Here is a 25,328-nt window from a genome sequence, read left to right on the forward strand (position 1 = left end):
GATTTATTCTATTATTAGCACGAAATCAGCCTTTACTCAGCGCTCAACAGGCTGAGGGTGTATTTTGCCTCCTCGGCCCTAAGGGGCACAAACCATGTCTGCCCCGAATCATCACATCAGGTAGCCATGGCCAGAACCCTGCTCGCGGCCAAGTGCTTCTGTGGCAAGACCCAGACTCAACCCCAAGTGCCTGTCCCCCTTCCATCCTCCCTCTCCCCCTCCCTTTCCCACCCCCGCTCCTCTCTCCCCCTCCCTCTCCCGGCCAGCCCGGGCCGGACGCGTGCAGCTCTCGCGAGAGCGCCGGGCGCGCTCCCTTTCCGGCGCGTGGCGCGGCGGTGGCGGTGGCCATGGCTCTCTACAACTTCAAGAAGATCACGGTGGTTCCGTCTGCCAAGGTACGGCCGCGCTCCCCGGCTCCTGCCCCGGCCCCTGCCCTCAGTGCCTTCCGCACCGGGCCGTCCCTCCCGTTCCTCCCGCTCGGCGCCTTCCGAGGACCGCGCTGCCCTCCTGCCCCTTCCGCGGTGCCGGCGTGGTGTCGGCCTTCGCCTCCTCCCCCTCCCGCGAGAGCCATGGACTCGCCCAGGCCGGTGCTGCTGCGCCCGCGGCCCGTACCATGTACAGTGTCGGGGGGTCCTGTCAGAGAGGATCCTGAGCAGGGATCCTGAGGCCGCGTTTCTCCCTGCGGGGGTGTCTCCCACAAGAATCCCTCCTGTTTTCCAAACCTGCCTCATACCGAAACTCATCGCAGCAACTTCAAAATGAAGTTCTCTGCGAGGTGGAGGAAGGGGTGTTAAATTAAGCACGGTGAGGGGAGATCCGGCAGGGCTCGGGCTGGCTGTGGCGGCTGGGCCGGGACAGCCCGCGGTCCATTGCAATAGAAACTGGACAGGCAATGTGCAAACTGCTCGTTCCTGCCTGCCCTAAAACATACGTGTCCAACTGTGGGTGTACTTAACTCGTCACCGTGCTCCTCCTCCAAAATAAAATTATTGCCTTTACAAGAACATGACATTTTGTGTAATCATTCGTTTCCTCGATTGCAGGACTTCATAGACTTGACATTGTCAAAGACTCAGCGAAAGACCCCAACTGTCATTCATAAACATTATCAAATCCATCGGATTCGACACTTTTATATGCGAAAAGTCAAATTTACTCAACAAAATTACCATGACAGACTCACTCAGATTTTAACAGATTTCCCGAAGTTAGATGTAAGTGTTTTCTCATTTGCTGGTTTCTCTGTGTAGACAATTTGGTTGATTTCAAGTAGATTTTACTGTGAGTAGTGGGCAAAACCTGTACTGCAAAAGTAATATGTTCTTGTGAAGAACAGAAGTCTAAGTTGTGCTGTTGGATGGTCATTAAAGGCTGGATTTTACAAGCTTTTAGCTGATCAGATATGTTTGCCAGAAGTTGCTTTTAAATTAAGACAAAATGTGGAGGTTTTGAGTATCGTGTGTCTGCCTATTTCATCTTTGTGTGTGCATATGGAAATTCTGCTTATGTTTAATCTTCCCGAGGAAATACCAAGAAATGTAATATATTGCTTTCCATCTTCAGGAGTTAATTTGACAACATAAATGTTGTCCTCGGCCCCATAAAGGCAGGGGTTAGAATCACAGTATTAACTTCCAACAACTGCAGGAGTATCAATGTGCCCAGTGGGACTTTTTTATGGGCAGTTTTCTGCTCATACTGAAATTATTCACCTATTAAATTGTTTTTCTTGATAATTTCATATCCAGTGAGAGTTGGTCCAGAATTCCCAGAAATATCTTCTTGGGTTTTTTTAACATCAAATGATGAAATTTCTTCAGGTAAATATATAACTAGCTGAAATACTCCACTTAAAAAATTTGTACTAGAGATGCCACTTCCTTGAAAAGTTAAGGATTTATTTGGGCATTTAAAAAACCCTTTTTGTTCAGTCTTGTCTAGAATTTAATGCATCACTCAGAAAAGAAAAGGAATTAATAGTATTGCTGTGTTTCTGCATTAATATGAATTTCCTTTTAGACACAATTTCTTTTGGCTTCTTGCAGTTTTTTATTTGAAAAAAGAGACTTCAAAGTTATAATATAAAGTATTTTAGAAAGTAAAAGATCAACTGGAAACTGTATGAATAAGTCAAAGATGTGTTTGCAGAAGAAATTCAGATTAATTAAGATTCATGCATTTAATGACCAAGCAGATTATTTTTCTTACTTAAGATAGTAATGAAAATTGTTTGGCTTTTAGTGTCATTTGTGTTAGTGTCATTTGTTCTCCAGTCCATTGTTGTGGAGAAAAAAAGAACTTACATTGTGTGCAAGAAATAGTTATCTTAGAGTATGAAAATAGGAGACTTAACATCAGATTCTGCTTTTAACTTAACAAAACTGATTTTAACTGCTTTTTTAACTGTTTTTTAAGCTTAGTGCTTTTAACTTAACAAAAGATTCTGCTTTTGTTTTAGGATATTCATCCTTTTTACGCGGACCTGATAAATGTTCTGTATGACAAAGACCACTATAAGCTGGCTTTGGGGCAGATCAATATTGCCAAGAACCTGATTGACAAGTAAGGGCTGTCGATCTCTCTGGTTTGGCCCGTGCCTGGGGGATTGTGGCTGACCTGTGATCATTAATTTCTGTTTTTGCCCGTGCCTGGGGGAGTGTGGCTGACCTGTGCTTCCCTGTGCCCGCAGCGTGGCCAAGGACTATGTGCGGCTGATGAAGTACGGGGACTCCCTGTACCGCTGCAAGCAGCTCAAGCGGGCGGCCCTGGGGCGCATGTGCACCATCATCAAGAGACAGAAACAGAGCCTGGAGTATTTGGAGCAAGGTTGGTGTTACATATGGGCTGAAAAAAGGCACCTGCATTGGACAGAAAGTTTGTTAGGTTTCATAGCAGTTAGAAGAATGTGTTTAGTACAGGTTACAGATCCAGGAAGCACAGCAACGGTTTTAAAATCCCCAAATACTTAGTGCTTATTTCTCAACAAAAGCGTTTTCTCATTGAATATTTATTAAGTGTTGTGGTGTTACTAGCAGGGATAAAACTTTTTTCTTTGTTTAAATGTCACAGACATGCTTTTACTTACCATTCTTTTCACTAATGTGTATGTAAAAAATGTTGCTAAAGATTTTGCAGACATTGCTTCACTCCTTACTTCAGACTTATTAGTCTTTCAGGTTACATTGCCTGATTTCATTCAGTGAAGTTATTCTAGCTGTAAGACTGTGGTCTTCATTTCTTAAAAATTTCTTAAATTTTATTTTTGTTGTATGTAGATACTTGTGAAGTCTGCAAATTATTACATACTTTCATAAATGATCATATATCAGAAGTGTTACTAATTTTTAGGTAAACAATTCAACATATGTATAGGTATTCCATCTCAGTAAAACTTAAATTATTACAGATACTTAAAAATCTTTTTCACATTTCAGTGCGACAGCATTTGTCTCGTTTGCCAACCATTGATCCCAATACACGAACTCTTCTGCTGTGTGGCTACCCAAATGTTGGGAAATCCAGCTTTATAAATAAGGTATGTGGGTGGTTTTTCCATAGATAATATGGAGATACAATTTCATTAAATTAAGATAGCTTCTAAACAACTTGATATAGTTGTGGCAGTATCTGATGTGAGCAGTAGCAAGTTCAAATGTGTGGGTAGAGGTTGAATGAAATTCCTGGAGGAATAAATGGAAAGTTTTGATAGATTTCACTCTTAAAAATCCTTATCTTTTCCAAAATAGCATCTCATTAGCATATTTTCTGATAGACAAATACTTGGAGAGAAGCTAGAATAACCAGGTTTTAGCTCTTTTTATTTTTTACCCGGTACCAAAGACAGTGCATTATAATTAGAATATACTGGTTTCAACTTCAGGAATTTTTAAATAAATGTGTGTGTCTAAATCTTGTTTTAAGGTTACAAGAGCAGATGTAGAAGTGCAGCCTTATGCCTTTACCACGAAGTCTCTCTTTGTGGGACATATGGATTATAAGTATCTACGTTGGCAGGTAAGAACTGTTACTATTTTGCAGTTTCTTGCAAGAGTGAGCTGGTTATAGCCTGATTTGCCTTTTTGCCATGGGGGCTTCATTTTTGTGTCTTGATGAGACATGCTGTGTCTAACAGCTGCTGTGCAAGGTGCAGTGTGCCAAGTGAGAGCAGCAGTCAAAACCTGTTCTAAAAATGTACATGCATGGGTCTGCTTTCAGTTGGAAAGGAGATGGGAAATGGAATTATTGATTAAAGCCAGATCACTTTTTATCACTCTCAAATTCTGGGCTGGGTAGGGACAGCATTTTCCCTTTCTCTGCAATACTTGGAGTGTTGGTTATGAAGCCTCATTCTTCCATTTCTACATTTTCACATTCTCAGTTTGGCAGAGCTCACAGTTCTATTTGTGACTGAAAGGAAAAACTGCTCACTGCCTTAAAAAAGACAGTATAGATGAACAATCAAACACGTATTCTGCAACAGCTGATCAGTAACACCTGGCTTATTGATGTTAATTTTAGGTAGTAGACACTCCTGGTATTTTGGATCACCCCCTGGAGGACAGGAACACCATTGAGATGCAGGCTATCACTGCCCTGGCACATCTGCGTGCTGCTGTGCTCTACGTGATGGATGTGTCTGAGCAGTGTGGGCATAGCCTGGAGGAGCAGGTGGAGCTCTTCAGAAATATTAAGCCATTGTTTGCTAACAAGGTGAGTTTTGTTCACATTATTAACAAACCCCAGGGGTTTATAACGTGGTAACTTGAATTAAGATTTTTTGTTTATTGCCTTTTTGTCAGCCACTTATAATCGTTTCAAACAAATGTGATGTGAAGAGGATTTCAGAACTTCCTGAAGAGAGCCAGGTTAGGATACTTCTCTCCCCACTTTGTCTTCTGATTTTTACAAAAATACTGTGTGTGCTTTGTGGATGGTTATAATTTTTATTGGGCAAAATCTTTTGCATGATCATTTCTTTATTGAACTGCTCTAGTAGTGCAGTGGAAGGTAGTTTTGCAGGTCTCGACCCCATCTTTCTTTAGTACTGTGTAATGTAGTCCTTGCTTGAATTTTGTAAATGCAAACAGAAGGCAGGTTCTTAATGGTTTCAGAAATCTCTGATGGTGTGAGAACTTTCAGTTACTGCCTTAATTGGAAGTTAGACAGTAGCTTTACTCAATAATCCTTTCAGTGATAGTTAGGCACAGTGAGAACCAGACTCAGGTCTTGCTGAACAGTTGCAATGAAAGGTCTTGCAGGCTTAATTCAATTGTACCTACAGGCTAAAGCACATAGAATTTGTGTCTCTCTCAGTATTTTTTTCTTTTTCCTTTATGGTTCATTTATTTATGGGCCTTTTAAAAAGTAGTTATTTGTTTATAAAATAAGAAAGAGATTAAATAGAACTATAATTGTAAAATTCCTGTCATCTTTTTAGAAACACTTTCTAATAAAATAGTAATGCATTGTATGTATTGATACTGGATTATGATTTCTGGTCTTTATGTATTGTGGTATATTAAGAAATGCACAGGATGTCATTATTTGGGTTAATTTTTCAATTTTAGAAAATATTTGAAGCTTTTGAAGCAGAAGGATTTTCTGTAATAGAGACAAGTACGCTAACTGAAGAAGGTGTAATCCAAGTTAAAACAGAGGTAGGTTCGTTCTCTTAGTTTCATCCCAAATGAACAGTTACCATCTTGCTTCACTTTATGAGTTTCATCTCAGTTAGACTGCATTGTAGAGATAAACTTCAAAAATGTTTTCCTTGTTGCACCTCAGTGAACTTGGGTGAAAATGGAAAATAATGTTGTAGTATTTTTTTTTTTAAATTGTGGGTTTTTTTCTGAGTCCTATTAAAAAATGCATATCTACATATACATCTTCCCATGATGCTTTTAATATAGAATAATTTGATGCTTTCTTGAGAGTTAGAGGTTTAAGACAAAAAGAGAATAAGATGTGAAGCCACATGCTTGGGCTTGAATGCCTGCAGTGTCACTTGCAGTGTCTAAAAGGCTTTGTTCCTCACCTTACCTTGCCATGTGCCCTTTCAGGCCTGTGACAGACTGTTGGCCCATCGTGTTGATACTAAAATGAAAGGAAACAAAGTGAATGAAGTACTGAATAGATTACACTTGGCCATGCCAACCAAAAGAGATAGCAAGGTAGGCTGCATGTTTACACTATTTAATGTATTTTCCAGTACTTCTTAAGTAGGATAAGAATTCTGTCATTGTTATCTGCAAACCGATTCAAATGATGAAGTTTTCTAATTTATTATCTGTAAGTGCCTTTCCTGGTGGGAGCTTGGGATTTTGTATTCTTCAGAAATACATTTCAGTGCAGCTGGTGATTTATAGCCATGTAAAAAAATTGATGTGAACTTTTCCTTTTTTTGTTGGGGTGGATTTATTCCAGGAGCGACTGCCTTTTATACCTGAAGGAGTAGTAGCTCGTAAGAAACGCATGGAAGTAGACACTCCCAAGAGGAAATTGGTAAGTGGCATCTCTAAATCAGGAAATCAGTAGCTGGATTTTAAATTTGTTGTGTTAGTCCATAGCTTCTAAGTTAAATGGTATCTAAAGCCATGTATGTCTTTGCAGGAGAGAGATATTGAACTTGAAATGGGAGATGATTATATTTTGGATCTGCAGAGTAAGTATTAGATAAGAATTGGTATTACCATTATTATTATTAAACAGTACAGTGTGGCTATTTCAGCCTTAAGGGGGAATGCCTAAACCTGACTCCTTTCAACTAATTGCTAGTGGCACTATTTCATTGCATACTATCCTTCTGTTCCAGAACTGGAGATCTTTACTGATTTGTTTTGTGATGTTACTCAGTTGTTTCCCATTTTGGAGTCACAGACCTGAAACAGCTGGTCTGATGATTCAAGTGATTTTTTCTTTCAGTTCTGTATTATAGTACTTCGTTAATTTCTGATGCTCTCTTTGTTAAGAAAGTATCAATATGAGAGAGAACTGCTTGTATTGTGTTTCAGCTGGGTTTTTGTTTCCTGCCATGTCTTGGGACAGTGGGTCATGCCATAACTGAGCAATCTTTGGCAGTAGGAGGGAGATCAGAAATATTTGTGAATATAGCAGAGGTGCTGCCAAATTCTTAGGGATAGGGCACTTCTTTTGTGCATGTGTGTTCTGAGCATTGTTTTTTGTCATGGAACATTCTTTGAAATTAATTTTTGCCTCTTTATAAATTTTTGTTGTATTTTTAAGAATACTGGGACTTAATGAATTCATCTGAGAAATATGATAAGATTCCAGAGATATGGGAAGGCCATAATATACTTGACTACATTGATCCTGATATAATGAGAGTGAGTTTTCCATTTTCTGCTTTACACTTTTCTTTCCTCTTTATCTCTTATTTGTTTAATGTCATTTACCATTTGTAGATTAAAAACAATGTATCATGTGAACCTGTTCTTTTTTGCATTGTCTACACTTGTCATGGGAAAAGATACTAGTTTTTGAATGATAAAGGACAGAATTTCAGAAGAATGGAAAATTGCTTCACCTTGTCAGAATAGTGATCTTATCTGTTTAATTCTAAAATATGAGGTTTGCACTAGAAGTTATATTTCTTTGTTCTTTGACTACAGCTACAGGAATGTAGCTGTCAAACTTTATGTATTTTTAATAATATTAAATTCATTCATCAGATTTATGTCTATGGAGGAAATGGACCGAATGCTCAGTTTGTAACATTTGTAGTTTATAACAATGACTGTTTGGATTTCCTGCTGGGTTGTTAAGGAGGAGTGGTGAGTGCAGCCCATGGAGCCTGCCAGTTATGCAGTTGGGTTCCTGTGAATTTCTGGTGTTCTGAACTCATCTGGAATGTCAGAAGAGAAAGGTTTTTCAGAGTGTTTCCAGAAATGGCACAGCAAGCACAGCTCACAGGACAGAACAGCTGCTTTCACTCACTGGGCAGCTTTGGGCAGCCACACAAATTTAGCCAAGTGATGATGTGGAGTGTGGAGTTAGTCTGCACAGCAGTGTGTCCATGGGCTCACAGTAACCTGTATCACCAGCTCCATTAGCTGTGGCTCAGTGTGGTTATCAGCCAATGTAGTTCTTTCTTTGAAGGGCCTGTGTGCTGTCATGGCCCAGGACCATGTACAAATGTAACATTGAGGATTGTAAGTCAAGGATCTGATCTCCATTTTACCTCTTCAAAATCTAAGAAACTGGAAGAATTGGAGAAAGAAGAAGAGCTGAGAGAAGCTGCTGGAGAATATGACAGTGAACCAGAAAGTGAAGATGAAGAAATGATGGAAATAAGACAATTGGCAAGGAAGATACGAGAAAAGAAGAAACTGAAAATCCTGCAGTCAAAGGAAAAAGATGTTCATGGTCCAAGGATGCCTAGAACAGCTAAAAAGGTGAGTGTACAACATGTTCTGTAAAAACATGTCCTATAAAAAATTCTTGCTGCTATGTAACAACATCATGAAAGCGTATATCACTGTTGGATAGTGGAACTGCTGGCTTTTGTTCATACTTGGCCCTGTCACTGCTTGCCTCCTTCTCTTCTCCCAAGAGTTCTGGTCACTGCTGAGCTGAGGAGGGATAGTAACCCTTTTTTTTGTGTCACATAAGTGAGTCTTGTGTAAAACTCCATATGTATAGCAGAAAACATTTTTAGTAGTATGATTCAGTTTATTTATTGAATTTTTTCTTTGTATATTGCCTGTTTGCTTAAAATTCAAATAATGCTAAGAATTAGATAATTTCTTAAAATCACAATCACATAAAATTTGTTCTGGAAAAGGTGATGTGTCTTTTTGGTAGCCAGATATCACTCTTTCTGATGGCAGAGTCTTTTCTGACCAGTCCAGGACAACTGCAAAGTAATAAACTGCTTGACATTTTGAGAGAATGAATCTAGCTGCTGTTCCCCTCAAGATCTCTTACCTTCTCCAGAGTGTGTGCCTTTTGGGAAAAAAGGAAACATTTTTTGGACCTAACTACCTCTCCTTGTCAGCTTCCCCCCAAAAAGGCAAACTAATTATATGATCTTTAGGAAATGTTGGGCAGTGGAGTCCTGTGAATCAGAATTTATGGGTGCAAAAAAATAAGTTGCAAAAAATGAAACGTGAAGGTAGGACATCAATGATCTGTATATGGATGTGATATAGCCAGACATATATAGTGAGTATAATGGACTTGTGCTGGTATATTGAGACAAAAAGTAAGGTGGAAGGATTTTTTTTTTAAAGAAGTGTGTTTTCTTAACTGTGTTTTTACAGGTCCAGAGGAAGGTGTTAGAGAAGGAAATGACTGATCTTGGACTTGACATGACTAATAAAGATGATGTAAGTTTTTGCTAATTAAACATAATATTTGTCTAAAAGTGACTTAGATTTCTTTGAGCACAGTTGAAATGCATATTGGCACAAGAGAGAGGTGGGGTCTGTTAAGGGTGAATTAGGAACTGCAGATGAGGCAGTTGGTACTGGAATTTTTTTGAGTAACGTGATCAAAACAGGTTGTAAGCTGAAAAACTTAACATTTATCAAGTATATGCACTGTTTTCTTGCAATTTGTGTAGGATTCAAGAACAGATTTAGCTAAGCATACTTCTTAATTTTCAAGTCTGCTTTGTTGGATGAGACTCTATTATGTCAGAAATAGTAATAGCAACAGATCAGGCCTATCTTTTTATAGTTCATTAATTCCAGGAGCTGTAATTGAAGTTTTTGAGGGCAGCTGGCATCTTTAAATGTAAGGCAGATAAAGTACTTCATCAGAGACTGGCCTTCAGGAGACATTTTTTTAAACAGAAATTTAAAGGCATTTTGTACAGCAACTCCAGCAGTATTACAGCTCCCTGGATCTTGAGATCTCTAATTCTTTAGCTAAACAAGGAGTTGGGAAACAAGAACTGTCAACATTACACATCTGAAGCAAGCATTTATGGTTCTCAGAGCTGCCATGCCGTGTTGATGTAGGAGCAATGTAGGAATGTAATACTTATGCTATAACACGATTAGTCTTCATGTCTGAAATTCTTCAGGGTTATGCCCTATGCACAGGACATTAATCAGGGTAGGCTTCATCATTGCTGTTTTGCTGTTGCAAAATTGCTTAAGTGTTGCTATCCATTAATTTGTATCTTTTAATTGATTAGTTATGAGTCTACTCCACCCAAAGAAAAAAGCCAGTTAGTAATTATGGAGAAAAAAAGCTAATGTTCACTGAAATTTGAATGTTCCTGTAGGACAGACAGTAACCAATACCTGTCAAGGTTTTTACATTACTATGGAATAACTAATATGATGTATCACAGCAATCCCTTCCTGGTTTTCCTATTACTCTGATTAGAAATGAGCTGATTGTTTCTGGCTTTAAAGGTTAGATGATGTTTTCAATTTCAGGCCCATTATGTGAGGAGGTCACGCAGCACCACGAGGAAACGGAAGCGCGATGAGTCCAAAACGCCCAGGTCGGTGTCGCGCAGTCGCAGCTGCTCTCGCACGCCACGGGATGTGTCTGGCCTTCGGGATGAAAAGGTTTGTTATTTACCTCTATTCACCTGCCTGGCAGCTCAACCAGCATGATTGTACCTAGAGCAGCTCCTGGGAAACTTCAGAGTAGGCTGGCTGTGTTTGTCCAGAGTTTGTGCTTGGTTTCCCTGCAGCTTGATCATCTTTTCATTTGGACTCTGTTTCTCTACTTCCTTCTTCCAAATAACATGTAATAATACAGCCCAAGGACGAACGTTTTAATTTTTTATTCTCTAAATGCAAATCTGAAGGAAGAATTCTGCAAACTGTGGTTCCACCTTTAGTAAGTGAGGAATTCCAGGGATAGCATGATCCTGTGTTAGTGCACTGGAAAGTTTTGCTAAGGAGGGTTAGTGCCACTTTGATAGTGTCACAGTGATACTGGTCTAGAGTTGGTGTTAATGTCCTTGATAAAACCATCAAGCTCAGTGGGTTTTTTTAAAGGTAAAGCTTGTTACCTGAGTTACTGAGGAAGTTACTTTGCATGTTTATTTGTTTGTTTTTAAATAGATGGTGAAGAAGGTCAAGATCATGGCAAAGAAAGCTCAAAAGAAAATGAATCGCCTGGGCAGGAAAGGAGAGGCAGACAGGCACATATTTAACTTGAAGCCAAGACATCTGCTGACTGGGAAGAGAAAATCTGGCAAAACACAGAGAAGATAAGCAGTCTTCTGAATCAAAATTAAAAACTAATCAAAAAATCAAATTTAAAATCAAAATTAAATTTATTAAAACTAATTTCTAGTCCTGTCATCTTTTTTTTTAATACCTGATGTTTAAGTGTGTGTTTTATGTTAGTGGTTAAGATAGTTCCAAGCTCAGTATTTCAATATCTTGATGTTGCAGTTCCAAGAAATACCATGAGAGAAATTTCCCAATTCTACTGGCAGAAACCATTTATAAACAGACATTAAAAATACTTCCTTCCATATCCTTATTCCTGACTTTCGTGTATCAGTAAAGTGTTTATACTTCTATATAGACCTAATTTAAAATGAGGTTAAATCTGAAATGTGAACACTTTCTTGAACTACCATTAATAAAAAATGCCTGGGTTCAGTATGGTTTGGATTGCTGTGTGCAGGTAATCCTTTGTGATGAGTTTGTGTTGCTGGTGAAGCTGAAACAGGTGGAGAAGTAACAAAAAAGCATTAAGAACTACACAAAGTTTGTGTTTGTGCACCAAAGCACAGGAGCAATGCTGCCATTTCACTGAGCTACAGGGTGACTGCAGAAACTGCAGTTCTAGTACTGACCTGCTGCCTGTAATAACCTAAAACAGCAGGGGCAGAGAAGGTTACACCTTACAACCTTGAACATTTCAGATTAACATTAACATTTCAGATATGGAGAGAATGAGGATCAGACTGAAATTTTGTGCCAAGCACATGCTGTCATCCTTGGCTTAGCAAGACATTTTCTCTTCAGGACCTGATAGACAAAATTCTGTATCTGCTCAAGGCAAAATAGATTGCTAAATATGAAATATTTCTTTTTGTCCCTAGTTGGTCAATGGTTACACAGAGGTTTGTAAAATTAAGCATTATAAATGTGTTGCTTGAACAGTACACTTCAAATCCATGTTAAAAATTAACACATGCCCCCCAAAAAATAAGGGGGGAGAACGATCCCTTAAATCACTAATTTTTAAAATACAGCCAGTAACTTCAGATGTCAGCTTTTGCTGAATGAAATTCACAATGAAATTCACAGCATGTGTGAATTGATAGAGCTTATCTCATCTACTTTGAATAAATAAATAAATTCAGAATATAAATAAATGAATATCAATAAATAAATTCAGAATTAAAGCATACTGTAATGCTGCAAAGAAGACTAATGTCAAGAAAAACTGAGGGACCTTAAGGAACTGTTAAGCAAAACTTTTCTTTCAGCTTTTGTATGCACAGGGCTTCTACTTCAGGATCAGTTTTGCCAGCTTTTGCTCCAAGCTGAACTAGAAAAAATTTTTTCCAGTAGATCTGTGCCCTTCTGCCCTGCCCACATCATGCTGCTTCAGGGGTGTTTAATGGGCAGGGTGCTGCTTAGAGTGTGGCAACAACAGAGAATAATCTCCATGTGGCTTCACATCTGGAAAGAAAACAACAGTCCAAGGGTTTAGGCAAGGTGTTTTAATTATAAAGTTAGATTTTAAGAGTATTTGAGAACTTCTCCATTGCCTACAGCTGGGTCTCACGGCTGATTGCACTAAATTCAAGAGCTGCTACATCACATCACTGTTCCCTCACCTGATATTATTTGCTTTGAAACAATACATCAGTCCTGGCCAATACACAACAAACTTGGCTCTAAAACCTTGAACCACTGGAGGTGCTGGTACATGGAAGCTTCAGTGCTGCAGTTACAACAGGGATGAGAAAGAGAAACCTTGACAGAAAAAGTTAATTTTACCCCAAATCCAGACACAGAATCATTACAACCACAACCATGTTTACTTTTAATGATAAGTTGGATGACAATCATCCTATTTCATCAGGCTCTAGGAGAACTTAAAAACTAGTTTGAGTAGTGTGCTTACAGAAGAAATCACACTTGTTTGAGGACCCTCCCGCCCCCCAGTCTATAATTAAAATTGAAATACCCTTGAGTATTTGTCTTACTGAAAAAGCCTCCTAAGTTACTAGCAATTGATTGACTGCAAGATCAAAAAGGATTAGCTCTGGTACAATTTCTAATTAACTGACATCAAGACCCAGTGTAAGCCCACAAATTGTCAGTCTAGAATTATGGGGTTCAGGGGGTTTGAGTTGTCTGGGAATGACTATTACAGGAAAAGAAAAGCCCTTGTATCAAGATGCCTTGTTTTTTGAAAATGGAGAAGAGCCATTTAGTGCACATCCTGTCTCCAAAGACAGACAACTGACATTTGACAAGTACCACTTACATTTGCTGTAATTAACAGGTTTTTTTTTTTTTAATTTGAGATGTCCAGTATTCAGCCATCAGCTAATCAGAAAATCCTGGTGGGGGAAAAAGCCCCAAACAGTGTTTATTATCTAAAGCTTTAAGACATATGTCAGCACTTCAAAGTCAAACTTACTCCACACAGGCAGTCCAATTACTTAAGCTTTTATGGGTTTGGTTAATTACAGAGTACAGCAGCTGAAGAGATTTGCTTTCTGCAATTAAAAATAATCCTGATGACTTTGAATTGCTTTTTTCTTCTGGCAGCTGGTCTTCTCAACATCACAGCAGAGGCCACAGTCATGTGTAATCATTATTTAATGTGTGGTTGAGTTCAATGGGAACACCCCAGTCCTCCTGCCTGAGCTGGCAGGAGGTGCCTGGGCTCCCTCCCAGGTATGCAGGGCACACACAGGCTGAGGATCTTTCACCAGGCACTGGAGGAAGAGGAATCCAGGGGTTTCATGCTACTGTTACCCATTTTACATGAGATCTTAACAGGCTCAAGAGAACCAAGGATGAGGGGAAAGAGGTGACAAAGACAGAATTAAAAACATTGGCTATGACAATATCTGTATAAATTAAACATGCTCCATGTGGAGCAATTCTCTGCATATACATCATGATTTATCAGTGTTAATGAGACAACACATCACTGCTAGCCTTCAGCACCTTTTATCCCAGCTATTCACATTCGGTGTATTTTTTCATGCTCAACAAATTTGTTCAAGTTATTCAAGTTATCCCACCACTTAAAAAGAAAGGTCTCTGCTATCAGCTTGAACCATGGAGTAATCTTAACTTCATTCCTGGCAGCTTTGTCCAGGAGCTGTTTCAGTTCTTTCTGTGTCACATAGCAGTAGCTTTGGATCTCGTTGGGGTCAGGATTCAGTGTCACATCCTTCTGCACAAATAAGATATAGTCTATCTCATGTTCTCCCCAGATGCCGTCAGACTTGGCCTTGTAGTGAATTCGAGTCAGGTAGGAGATTTCTTCTGGAGGTACCTACAACCAAAACACTAGTCAGAAGTGCTGCCAGACCAGGAGAATTGCACTGCTGGGCATTGCAGTACAATTTACCAGCTATTATCCTCTTCCTTAGGAATTATTTGTTCCCAAGTGTACAACTGCAATGCACTTTTTCACAAAAAATTACTAGGAAAAAGAAATTAATTTCAAGCAGTTTGATGGCATGAATTGCACAGCATTTCTCTAGCCAGACTCACTCTGTAATACTGGGAGTGTATTTCTTCTGTATGGCATGTTTTAAATAATGTTTATCAGACTTTACTGCACACTCACTGAGCACTGGTGAACACAAACACTTGCACATACCCCTCATCTCCCAAGGAAAACAGTTGACAACCACCTGAAGTCAAGGTCAGAACCATGTACTGACAGACCAAGTGTAACCCTGCCCTCCAGGGATCTCTGGAAGTTCACTCGCTTCTCTGCATCTCCAAAGATAAGTTCATTTATAGGTTTGAGGCTGACTCTGTCTGCCAGACACAGTCTGTAAGCTGGCAAATGCTGGCCAGAATTCCTGTTTCTCCCTCCCTTCTTTACCTGCTCCATGGGAATTCCCAGCTCTGCTTTCAGCCGTCTCTGTGCTGCTCTCCGAACACCAATGGCATCATTTTCTTCCAGTTCTTGAGGATGGCTTAGAGGGTGACTGCAACAAGTGTTGGTAAAACAATCTGCAAAAGTTTGGATCAGTCAGTTTTTGACACATATAAAGATGTGGGGAAAAAACCCAAAAACCCACACCACCAAAATCCCCCAAAGACAAGGCCAGTTATTCATCACATCCCATCTTCATTTCTGTTTTGCAGACAAGGGTCACAAAGAGAAGACATTTACACCTCTTATTTTCCTTTACATATTTTGCACTGGGATTTGCCTCTGCCAAGCACTACTTTGCAGGCTACTGTTTGATACACATGAGGACAGGCATTCTTATCCCCAACACATCTACTTAGAGAGCCAGTCTATAAAGACCTTGTTTATCTCTCAAATGCTAATTAAAATTACTTTTGGGAGTTCATACGTAACAGAATAATGAAAATATTCCCAGAGTTTCAAGAACAGCTGGCAGTAAGTAAAATTAAATACAAAGTTTTTACCCATGTATAAAGGACAAACAATCTATACTCTGTTTTTTCTAATTTTTTCCTTCTCTGCTAACCAGTCAAAATGCTCAAACATGGTTTGTAGATATTCTAACTCTATTTTAGATGCTTTTGAGCTTGACTTTTATAGACAAAAGGTTGAAACAAGCTCTAAAGTAAAGATTCCCTTGGAAAAAAGAAGGTAAGTAAGGTCTTCCTTACTCAAATTGGAAACATTTTATTTTGTTTTCCACTGAAAATTCTGCAACAGACAACTCCATGCTCCCTCCAGCACGCCTCATGAAAGCTGTTTCTATTTGAGCCCCTCCTTATTTTTATGCCTCTCTATTTGCATTTCACACTAATAGTTCAGGAGTGTTCAAAAGTCATGCACTGCATGGTTTGGCCACACTTTTGCCTCACTTCTGGCAGAGTTAAACAAGTGTTTCTAATACAGACAAAGGTCCATAGATCTCCCAGGCACCAGGCTCTGCTGCACATCAGCTTTTACCAGTGCAATGGGACACTCTTCACAGCCACCAGAGCCATTTCTTCAACTCCAATAAATGTCTTGCAGCAGACAGGGTAAACATCACACCCTCTGCCCTTGCGTGAACAGGACCAAATGTGTCAGGGAACAACCATTTCCCAAGAACATATATAACAACACACAAGCATTCCCATTATCTTACTTCACCCACAAGGTAATTTGAACTCTCAAAAGTATTTGAAGTATGTTCTCTCCAAAGCAGTAAATTCTAAACCCTCAGAATGAGTTACACTGCAGGATTGGATTGATACATACTTTTTTAAAATATTGATCTAAATAAAACATTTATATAAATACAGTGTTTCAGTACTAACCTGGAAATGTAATTTTTGCATTTGACCTCTGCTGCAGCAGCAGTTTATTTTCTGTATTAAATAAGAAAACGCTGAAAGCTCGGTGCAGTAAACCTAAAAATTAAAAAAAAAACAAGGAAAGAACAAAACATATTTAATAGACGAGCAAAAGAACATATGAAGACAGTTAAGGGCTTATAATGGCCTCATTTTTACATAATCAAATTTTAAATTAATATATGTTAAAAACCAGGGATTTGATAAATAACTCAAGTGCTATTATTCAGGTTTCTAAGTCAGCTTATGCAAAACATGAAATTAAGAAGAGTTCCTAGAACAGAAATGCAACAGAGTTCTTCTAAACTCAGTCAGTTCACCATTCTGAATGTGCACATTTGGGCAAGCTTCCAAGGAGAACTTGGCACCCATAAATTTACAATCAATAAGAAATGACTCAAATTCCTAAAAAACTGAATTTCAAGACCCTTCAAGAACTGCAAAAGCAGAACAAAAATAGGCTCCATTAAAAACAGTATAATTACTGTTTTCTTCACCTTTTGAGTCTGTTATTCCTTACTCTTCAGGAAGATGCTTTCCCTAAGTACATAAAAAGAGGTCACACACTACCATGAGAGACTGTTGAATCTGACCAACCTTGAGTAAACCCAAAATCAGTTAAACTTGCAGTGTTTGAAGTAGAACTCTAGGTGAACTACTTTAAAATGAAATCCTTTTCTACTTGAAAAGAACTCAGCAAAGAAGCAAACAGCATTCTTTAGAAAAAGCTACATAGAATTAGGTATCCATAATAGGAAAAAATACTGCTTTATCTTCAAAATGTGATTAAAAATATTAGTCAAGTTTGTATGTGCAATCACACATTTCTCTCCTTTGCAATTGCTGCTAATTGAGTGTTCCTCCATTCTGCAGAATTAAACATTAAATACTTTATGCTGAGAAGGAAGGGCCTAAGAGGAGGTACTTACTGTGGTTTGATCCAACACTCACCTGAGATCAAGGCTTTAATTTAATCATGACTATGCTTCTGAAAATATTTAATCAACTTAATGGTTCAATTAGAAGATAAGCAAGCTGTACCTTTGTCAATGTTTTCATTCAAGTGACAGTTTTTCTTGGTCTCTGCTCCAATCTTATTGTCATTTTCATCGATAAGGATGCACATCTCTGCCAGCAGCTGCACCTGCTGCTCATCCAGGTGATCTGTGTTTACTTCAGGCATCCTGACGGTAGCACTACTGAAGACAGACAATGAAGAGTCATTCACTAAAAACAGCATCCATAACGTTCTGGGCAGAGTGTGAGAAATAACCTAATGGCTTTTTTTCTCTGACATGGTGTAAATTGCACACCAATTTTATTCTGAGAGGGTTTATATGCTTTTAGCTTCCTGAACCTTCTTATCCACAACACGAACCACACAGCAACACCTGGCAGGTACTTGAAACACTTTTATTTCTCGGGAAGCCCTTTCAGCAGCTGCTGCAGGACAGCCACGAGGAGCCTAACATTGTTATGGGCTGTCAGTGGCAGGAATTCCAGTTCCAAAGTTCAAGCTGTGCACCAGCTCTAGCTGCTTTATAACGCCAGGCATCCTGTGCACAGCCTTTAAGGCTCGGGAACACGGAAAGCAACACCTGCCCTGCCCGAGCCTCTGCTGCCGGGGCTCCCGGCAGCCCAAAGAATCCCTGAAGGGGTCAGGTCGGAAGGGACCACAGGGGTCACCTGGGGACCTCCCGGCTCATCCCGGCACAGGACTGCTTGCATTCAGACAGCTCTGGAGCATCCCCGGGGAGGGGGCTCCACAGCGACTCCTGCTCCACTGCACCTACACGGGAAAGGAGCTCTTCCTCACGCTCAGGTGCGAATTCCTGTGCATCTGCCCCTTGCCTTATTGCTCAGCAATTAGGACCATTCCCTTGGCACCCTCCCACGGATATTTATAGATATTAACGACGTCTCCTCTCAGCTGGCTCTCCTCAAAGCTGAACAGACCCAGCTCCCTCAGCCTTTACTTCTAAGAGATGCGCCAGTCCCTTCACGAACTTCGCTGCCTTCCGACAGAGCCGCTCCGGGAGCCCCACGTCTCTCGGGTACGGAGGAGTCCAGAACCGGACACAGAGTTCTGGACGCCACTCGGCAGGGCTGAAGGGCAGGGTGGCCGCCCTGGGCCGCCTCGGCAGTTGTCCCCGTGCCCCGCTCACCTCGCTGTCCGTGCGCTCGGCCCCCGCCGCTCTCCCCTCACGCCGGGGCGGCTCCGAGGGGCCGCGCTCCCGGCCCGCAGCAGCGCGCGCCACATCGCTCGTCACAGCTCGCCCGCCAATGGCGCCGCCGCCCGGCGCTGACGTCACCGCATCGTCCGATCGCCCCACTGCGGCGCGGGGGGCGGTGCCAGCAGTGACAGGGAGGGGAGTAGGAGGGCGCGGCCAATCGCGACACAGCCCCGAAGCGGCGCTGGCCAATAGACACAGGGAGCAGCGGCGAGCTGGCCAATGGGCGTGGGGCGGCGCGGGGGGCGGGGCGTGCGGTGGTGCCCACAGCCGCCACCGGAGAGGGTCAGGGCCGGGCCGGGCTACCGAGAAGGGAGAAGCCTTTGGCTTCTGACGGGAATCACAGAATCAATGAGGCTGTAAAAGGCCTCTGCGGTCATCGAGTCCAGGCTATGACCGGACAGTACCATGCCAACCCCATGGCACTGAGTACCGCATCCAGTCTTTGCTTAAACATCTCCAGGGACTGTGACTCCACCACCTCCCTGGCAGCCCAGTCCTGTCGTTATAGAGCACGACGCAGCACAAAGTACCACGACTCCATCAGAAAGGTGCAAGAGACAGATTTATTACAGCAACCTTGCTTTTATACTTTTTCAAGCTATTTACACCCATCCAACATACACATTCACTGCCCATTGGTTATAAGAGAGAAACAAAGTTCCCAGTAGGTGATCAGGGAGCCACGTCACTCTGTGAGCCAGCCAGAGTCTGTATCTCTCAACTTTCTCTCCTTCATCCTGTCTCCATGGTGACAACTTTGATGTCTTCCTCAGGAGAGATATGGGGCTTCCCCTTATCTTCAGGAGGCCTTTGCTAGCTCACAAGAACAGCACAGAATGTCTTTCCTACACATTCCAATGTCTGAACTTGAATATTTCTAACATTCAGCGCTGCTTATGGTCTTTTCGCCCACCCATGAAAACCGAAGGACTGTGCCCAGGTCCCGGGTCCTACAAATGTGCCGCTGTTCCAGCAGTTCCAGCATGGAATTTCTGCTCGGTTCTGGGAGTGCTCCAGTCGGCGGCCATAAGGCCGGGACTGCGGAGTAACGGGGCTTTTTGGCACATCTCATCCTGGATGCTTGTCTTTGATCTGCGGTAGCATCCTTCGAGCTAAGGAGGTTCGGCGTGTGCCGCACAGATCAGCCTGTGGCACCGGGAGCGGGGGAATGAACACCGGCTCCCTCCGGCGCTGACAGCCGCAGCTGCTGGGAGGCAGCTCCTGCGCTCTCACTGTTAGGTTGGATGTGATATACACACGTGATCAGGGTTCAAGAAGAAAAGTTTTTTATTCTGCCTGTTCTCTAGCTTATATACTCTTAACAAAGCGTGATCTTAACTCATTAACTACATCACAATAACTACTTATATTCATTGGTGCAAAGCAATTAACGTTAATATAATTGGCAAAGGTTTTACAGAAATTTAATAAGGCACGTATACACATCTACTTATGCACGTAGTCTAGCTTACAAAAAATTTTCATGTATGTTTTCTAATCTGTTTCTATGCTGATGGCCTTGTCTTCTTCTTTGCTATGGATACACTCAAAAATCATCAATTGTTATTTCTTCTCTTAACTCAGCTTTGCTTGCAGGCCAGCTGTCAAACCCCTCCATACCGTACCCCTCCATAGTCAAGCTCTGGAATTCCCTGACTCAGGGAGCTCTTGGGGGCAGAGAAAGCAACAAACAAACGTCCTGGGCAGCAATGGAGCACAGGCAGGATGTCAAGATGAACTGGTCAGATAGGGGAGTTTAGATAGGCACAGATAACAAATTAGAAAAACTAACTTCAATACCAGCCTCTAGAAACTTCACACCACCATAGCTAAATACCTTCTCAGCATGACTTTTGCTGGCTTATTGGTCGTCCACAGATTTGGGTTTATGCCTGAATGCCATAAAAAGCCTAGAAATGACATTTAACATGTCTTGGAGGCATGGCTTGCTCTGATTCCCTCTCAGATCAAGTTCCAGCATTTCAGTCTTCTCTAGTTTGCTTGACTTTTCCGGTGAACAGGACAGATGGCCTGTCCCTGGGAGATATCATTAACAGCACAAGTGTTCAAATGGACAGTTAATATTTTTCAATGGAGGGGGGATGGGGTGGGTTATCTTACAGCGTTCTCCTGTGCAAAGCTTGCTGAAAGAAAGGAGACTGGGGCTGATTTGAATGAAAGCCACTTGAAGCCAGCAGAGCATCAAAAGTGAAAAAAAAAAAAAAAAAAAAAAGAAGACTGTAACAATGTGTTAGCTGTTACATATCCTTTTAACTACATAAAACATAACATTATCTATTAAGGTTAATATCGTGTTATTCATTAATAAACTACAAATGTAATGTTATCACAGGACTGTTGAAAATAAATATGTACTCTCAGAAAGGACAGAAATGTACACAGATTTCTTTTTATTGAGTTTACTTTTCATTACTTTACAGTTTACTTGTTGCTGAGTCACTGGCACAAAAGAACAGTAACTGGAGACTGAGATGTACTGGTATATCTTCATAGATATACTGAGAACATCCTTCACCACATGAATCACTTGCTTGTTTCATTGTTCCAGATTAAAAACAAACAAACAAACTGTAATTTTTTCTTCTATCATTTTCCTAAAGCAACAAAACAAGGTACACAGATTTATCAAAAAAATAACTACTGAGATGGACATAGAAACCAGCATTTCATATGATGACAACAGAGTTAACAAGCAGCTCTCCTGTGATTGAAGCTCTTTTAGAATAGAAACTACTCCCTTGGGAGGCAGAGATGTGTCTGTGCCTGGGCACAGCTGGCATGGGACACTAGCAGCTGTACACAGTGACCTTCAGGCTGCACAGCAGAGGGAAACCAGGAAAAATGTGCTTATGGATGATAGAGAAAAGAGGCTTTTCTTCCTAGCAATAACTACTAAAAACTTCTGTATAATCACTTCAGAAACAATCACAGTTCCTGCCCTGCGCAGACAAACAAGCATGTCACCTGAGTCAATGCTGGTGAGCAGCAAGAAGTGGCAACAAATCGTGGTGGATAATGAGAGGCAAAGAAGCAGGGACAAAGGATGACAGAGGCAAAACAAACCATTTTCACAAAACAAACAAGGGAGAGACTTCCCAATTCTTTAACCAGATAGTGGATTTTATGCCACCTGTATCGTCTTTCCTTTTGCTCCCCTCCAGACTTGCTCTTTACCTTCAAAGCTCTGTGTTGAAAATAAAGCATGCTAATTTTTGTAATGGTATGCACTTCACTGTAACCCCAGAGCTTCTACTCCACCCTGCATAAACAAAATGCCTGAAGTGACATACAAATGCTTTTGAGAGTTAATTTTTGCATCTCCTGAAGTCCCTTGACTGTTTTCACTCAGCTACCAAGTGAAAGACAGTTCCCTGTAACAACTGGAAAGTCTTTAATTCACCTAAAAAGCCAACCAGCTAGAAACCCCTGACATACTTTTGGTGTCTGCTAAGAGAAAGAGATGTTCAATCCCCACCAAACTGAAGAAAAGTCTTTTCTCCATCAAGTTAAACAAGATGATGACAAGCTACAAGATGAAATAAATGCTGAACAAACCTGAGATTTGACCCCAGCATAGAATGCATAAACTCCAGAAAAATGCTTGTCCCCAGTTTTCAGTTTTGCCAAGGAAAATTAATGGGCTTCTTCCCCCCCTTCATATCCAAACTTCTTCTTTTTCAGCTACCTGTTAACTTGCTCTGATGTTTAAGACTTCCACTTCACCCTTCTCAGCTACAGAGCTATCCTTGTTCCTCGTCTCCCTAGAGAATTTCTCTTGTGAGTCCTTTCCTGCCTGGAGCTGTAGCTCTTCAGAAAATATTTGTCTAAATGATCCACTCAGTTGCTTAGTGAGAAACAACCTGGGTTTTATCTGAAATGAGAAGTAAATTCTTCCCAGTCTTAACTAATCTGTTCCCTTGACTCTTCTTAAAAGGCCTCTTTCAGGGAAGTGGGTTGGCTTCAGCTCGCTTCAGAGAAGACAGATGTCTTTGTAGTAAGAATGTAATACATATATGCTAAATATCTAAGTAGGATGTTGTATTTGCATTTGTTCTGCTATCTCGAGGTGATGGAAAGAGTGCTGTGATGGATGGCTTCCAAATGTTTTTATACAGCATAAGGTAAATGAATAATGGTATAGGAAACCACTCTTCTAGGAAGGAGTTATTAGAAGGTTTCCTACATTAATCAAGAAATAACCCTTGAGTCCTTTTCTCCCTTAAATTTTGGGGTTTTTTTTATTTCTTTTGGTTTGAGCTCTGGACAGAAGGCTTTGCCTTTTCCCTGCTACATTTGCAGGTTTGAAAAATGCTAATTTGGAAGGTTCAGCTATTGCACTGTTGTGTTGCTGATTTCCCAAGCCTCCTATCTTGTCTTTTCTAGTCCAGCCATGGGTGCAGAAGTAGATTTGTCCAGGGTAACCTTTTTCTACTCTATTTACTGTATGCTTCTTGAAAAAGCTTCTTAGTTATTGAAAAGATGCTGAATAGTACTGCCCTGTTTCCCCTAGGCTCCCGTATTGCTATTTATGTCTCTTCTTTTGTATCAGGTAGTTTGTGAAAAGCAGTCTTTTGTTCTATACTTGCTCCTACACATTACACAGCGCCTGATACTCTTGCAGTGCCATGACAAAACCAAACCAGCAGCCAATGTCAACAGGCCACTTGCCATTCTCTTCTCATGAAAAAGCAACTGTGTCCATACAGGGCCTGTTCATTTTCAGGTGAGGAACCCTGTACCAAGGAAAAAGATGTTTAAGCCTATCTTTCCTCATTTCAGTATTTTGCATTTCTTCAGGTAAAAAATGGTCATCTCTGTAATGCACTCTACTCCCAGGGAGTGTGCTGCTCCAGAGGAAAAAAAAGCTGCCAGGTGTTCTCCCCAGGAAATCTCTAATGTGGATCTTTGTACTCCTGCTGGACATTTTTTTCCTTCATACATATAGCTAAAATTGTTACAGTACAGTACTGTTATGTTAAAGTAATTTTGCTAGGGATTATAAAGCTTAAAAATGTCTAGTTAGAAACTGAACAGCTGAGAACTCGAATTGTCACTTGGCTGAGATGGCTGAGCCACCCACAATTGCACCAACTCTAAAGAGAATTCACAGCATCAGACTGGGGCTTTTGGTCAGGTTGTGTTCAGCTTCCTCCTGGGCACCTCTGCTCCATCTCTTGTCCCTCTCCTTTTGCCTGTGCAATCTCCTCTCTTTTCCACTCCTTGAAGCCATTTAGCTATTTAGTTTTCTCCCTTTTAGTGGCTTTGAATAAGGGAATAGGCTAAAATTACAGGATGTTCTCAACCAGTTAGGCTGGTGATTTTGGAGAATGACCTCCAATAATGAGAAATATGCTAGTAAATAGGTAAACTACTATTTTTGTTGCTGTTTAATACAGATTTAAGACATGACTGCACAGAAGTGAGTAGAAAGGAAAAAAGACAAATGAGAACTGCAGGCAGATTTGTAGTTGGGAAGCACATTAAAAGAAAATGTAATATTTCCAGCTCTCACTGGCACATATTCTTCTGGCCTTTTTACAGACCTCTTCTAAGGCAGTTGAGATAATCTGCCGGAAGAGAGAAAATAATTAGGAGAAGGCCTCTTTTGACTTTCACTATCTGCTACAATGAATAAGAATTTTAGGTGGAGGTTTATTCCAAGTGCTAATCAGCAGAGGAATTAATCACATTTCAATTACGCCTTGTAGGCTTCAGAGTGAACAGCCTGCTTGCAGAACATCGTGGTTAGCTTTGATGCACTGCCTCTGTCACTCCGTCTGCAGACACAGTGGAAAAACTCCACATTCCGTATCTCCCAGCCCTTCTGTATTAAAAAAAAATATGGAATTCCAGTGGTGTTCCCGCAAAGTTTCAGCTCCTTTGTCAGTCCACCTGATGCAGTGTTACTGGAGGTAACTAACCAAAGCAGCAGCAGCAGTTTCAATTCAGTAACAGTAACGGTAAGCGAACACAGCGTTACCCCGAGGGGCCGCGCTCGGCACGGAACACACACCCCGCTGTTTAACCTCCGGCACTGCGGTGACCCGGACAGCAGCGGGGCCGGGGAGTGCGGAGGTGCCGGGGCAGCTCCTGCCCGGCCCGGCCCTGCCGAGCCCGCGGGGCTCTCCCCGGGGCCGGGGCACTACCGAGCCCGCGGGTTGTTCCGGGCGGGAGGCTCTCCCTGTGGCCGGGGCGTTCCCGAGCCCACGGGCAGTGCCGGGCGGGAGGCTGTCCCGGTGCCAGCCCGTCGCCATCGCGGCTCGGAGCGGGGGCCGCGCCGCTTCCGCCGGATGTCGCCGCGAGGGCTCGGCACCGGGGAGGCGCGTCCTGTCCGAGCGGCGCCGCGATCATCGCCGCTGCTGCTGCCTCCGCTGCTGCCCCTCCCGCCTTTTCCTCCTTGTTGTCCTCATCCTTCCCCTCCTCTTTCTTCGCGCCGCCTGCGGCCCTGCCCCTCTCCGCCCGCCGCCGCGGCTGTGGCTGACAGGTGAGTGCGGGGGACGCGGGGCGCGGACCCTCCGCCATCTTCGCTGCCGCCCGAGGGGCTGAGGGGTGCGGGGGTCCGGGCGGGGTCCGGGGCAGCGGCGGTGGCACCGTGGCTGTGGTA

The 25,328-nt window shown here is 41.8% G+C and overlaps 3 protein-coding genes across 8 annotated transcripts in view; 2 read left to right on the forward strand and 1 right to left on the reverse strand.

The window, feature by feature from the left end:
• Positions 1-279: 279 nt before the first annotated feature.
• GTPBP4 (GTP binding protein 4) lies at positions 280-11,273 on the forward strand. Its single transcript, XM_009085816.4, has 17 exons — positions 280-395; positions 1,044-1,214; positions 2,459-2,562; positions 2,690-2,826; positions 3,435-3,535; positions 3,922-4,014; positions 4,519-4,710; positions 4,800-4,865; positions 5,568-5,657; positions 6,060-6,170; positions 6,424-6,501; positions 6,610-6,661; positions 7,243-7,343; positions 8,214-8,411; positions 9,279-9,344; positions 10,407-10,541; positions 11,046-11,273. The coding sequence occupies exons 1-17, from the start codon at positions 348-350 to the stop codon at positions 11,196-11,198; spliced, it is 1,896 nt and encodes a 631-aa protein (XP_009084064.1). The 5' UTR covers positions 280-347; the 3' UTR covers positions 11,199-11,273.
• A 1,379-nt stretch (positions 11,274-12,652) lies between these two features.
• Positions 12,653-18,763, reverse strand: IDI1 (isopentenyl-diphosphate delta isomerase 1). Of its 4 annotated transcripts, none has more exons than XM_018909206.3 (5): positions 18,635-18,763; positions 17,511-17,665; positions 16,434-16,526; positions 15,028-15,158; positions 12,653-14,466 (listed from the first exon to the last, which is right to left on the reverse strand). In XM_018909206.3, exons 1-5 carry the CDS (start codon positions 18,727-18,729, stop codon positions 14,149-14,151), a joined length of 792 nt encoding a protein of 263 aa, XP_018764751.1. In that variant the 5' UTR covers positions 18,730-18,763; the 3' UTR covers positions 12,653-14,148. The 4 variants fall into 4 exon arrangements, with proteins under 4 accessions (XP_018764751.1, XP_018764750.1, XP_018764754.1 ...); XM_018909205.3 differs by having other exon boundaries at positions 17,511-17,668; XM_018909209.3 differs by lacking the exon at positions 18,635-18,763 and adding an exon at positions 18,477-18,628 and having other exon boundaries at positions 17,511-17,668.
• A 6,128-nt stretch (positions 18,764-24,891) lies between these two features.
• Positions 24,892-25,328, forward strand: part of WDR37 (WD repeat domain 37) — a 43,621-nt gene continuing 43,184 nt past the window's right edge. For 2 of the 3 annotated variants that reach the window (XM_050970807.1, XM_030229276.2), the window contains exon 1: positions 24,892-25,208. The gene's annotated coding sequence lies outside the window, so the exon portion shown is untranslated. The remainder of the gene's footprint in view (positions 25,209-25,328) is intronic. The other variant, XM_030229282.2, reaches the window with a different exon arrangement.

Source organism: Serinus canaria, chromosome 2 (genome assembly GCF_022539315.1).
Source record: "Serinus canaria isolate serCan28SL12 chromosome 2, serCan2020, whole genome shotgun sequence".
NCBI classification, from domain to species: domain Eukaryota; kingdom Metazoa; phylum Chordata; class Aves; order Passeriformes; family Fringillidae; genus Serinus; species Serinus canaria.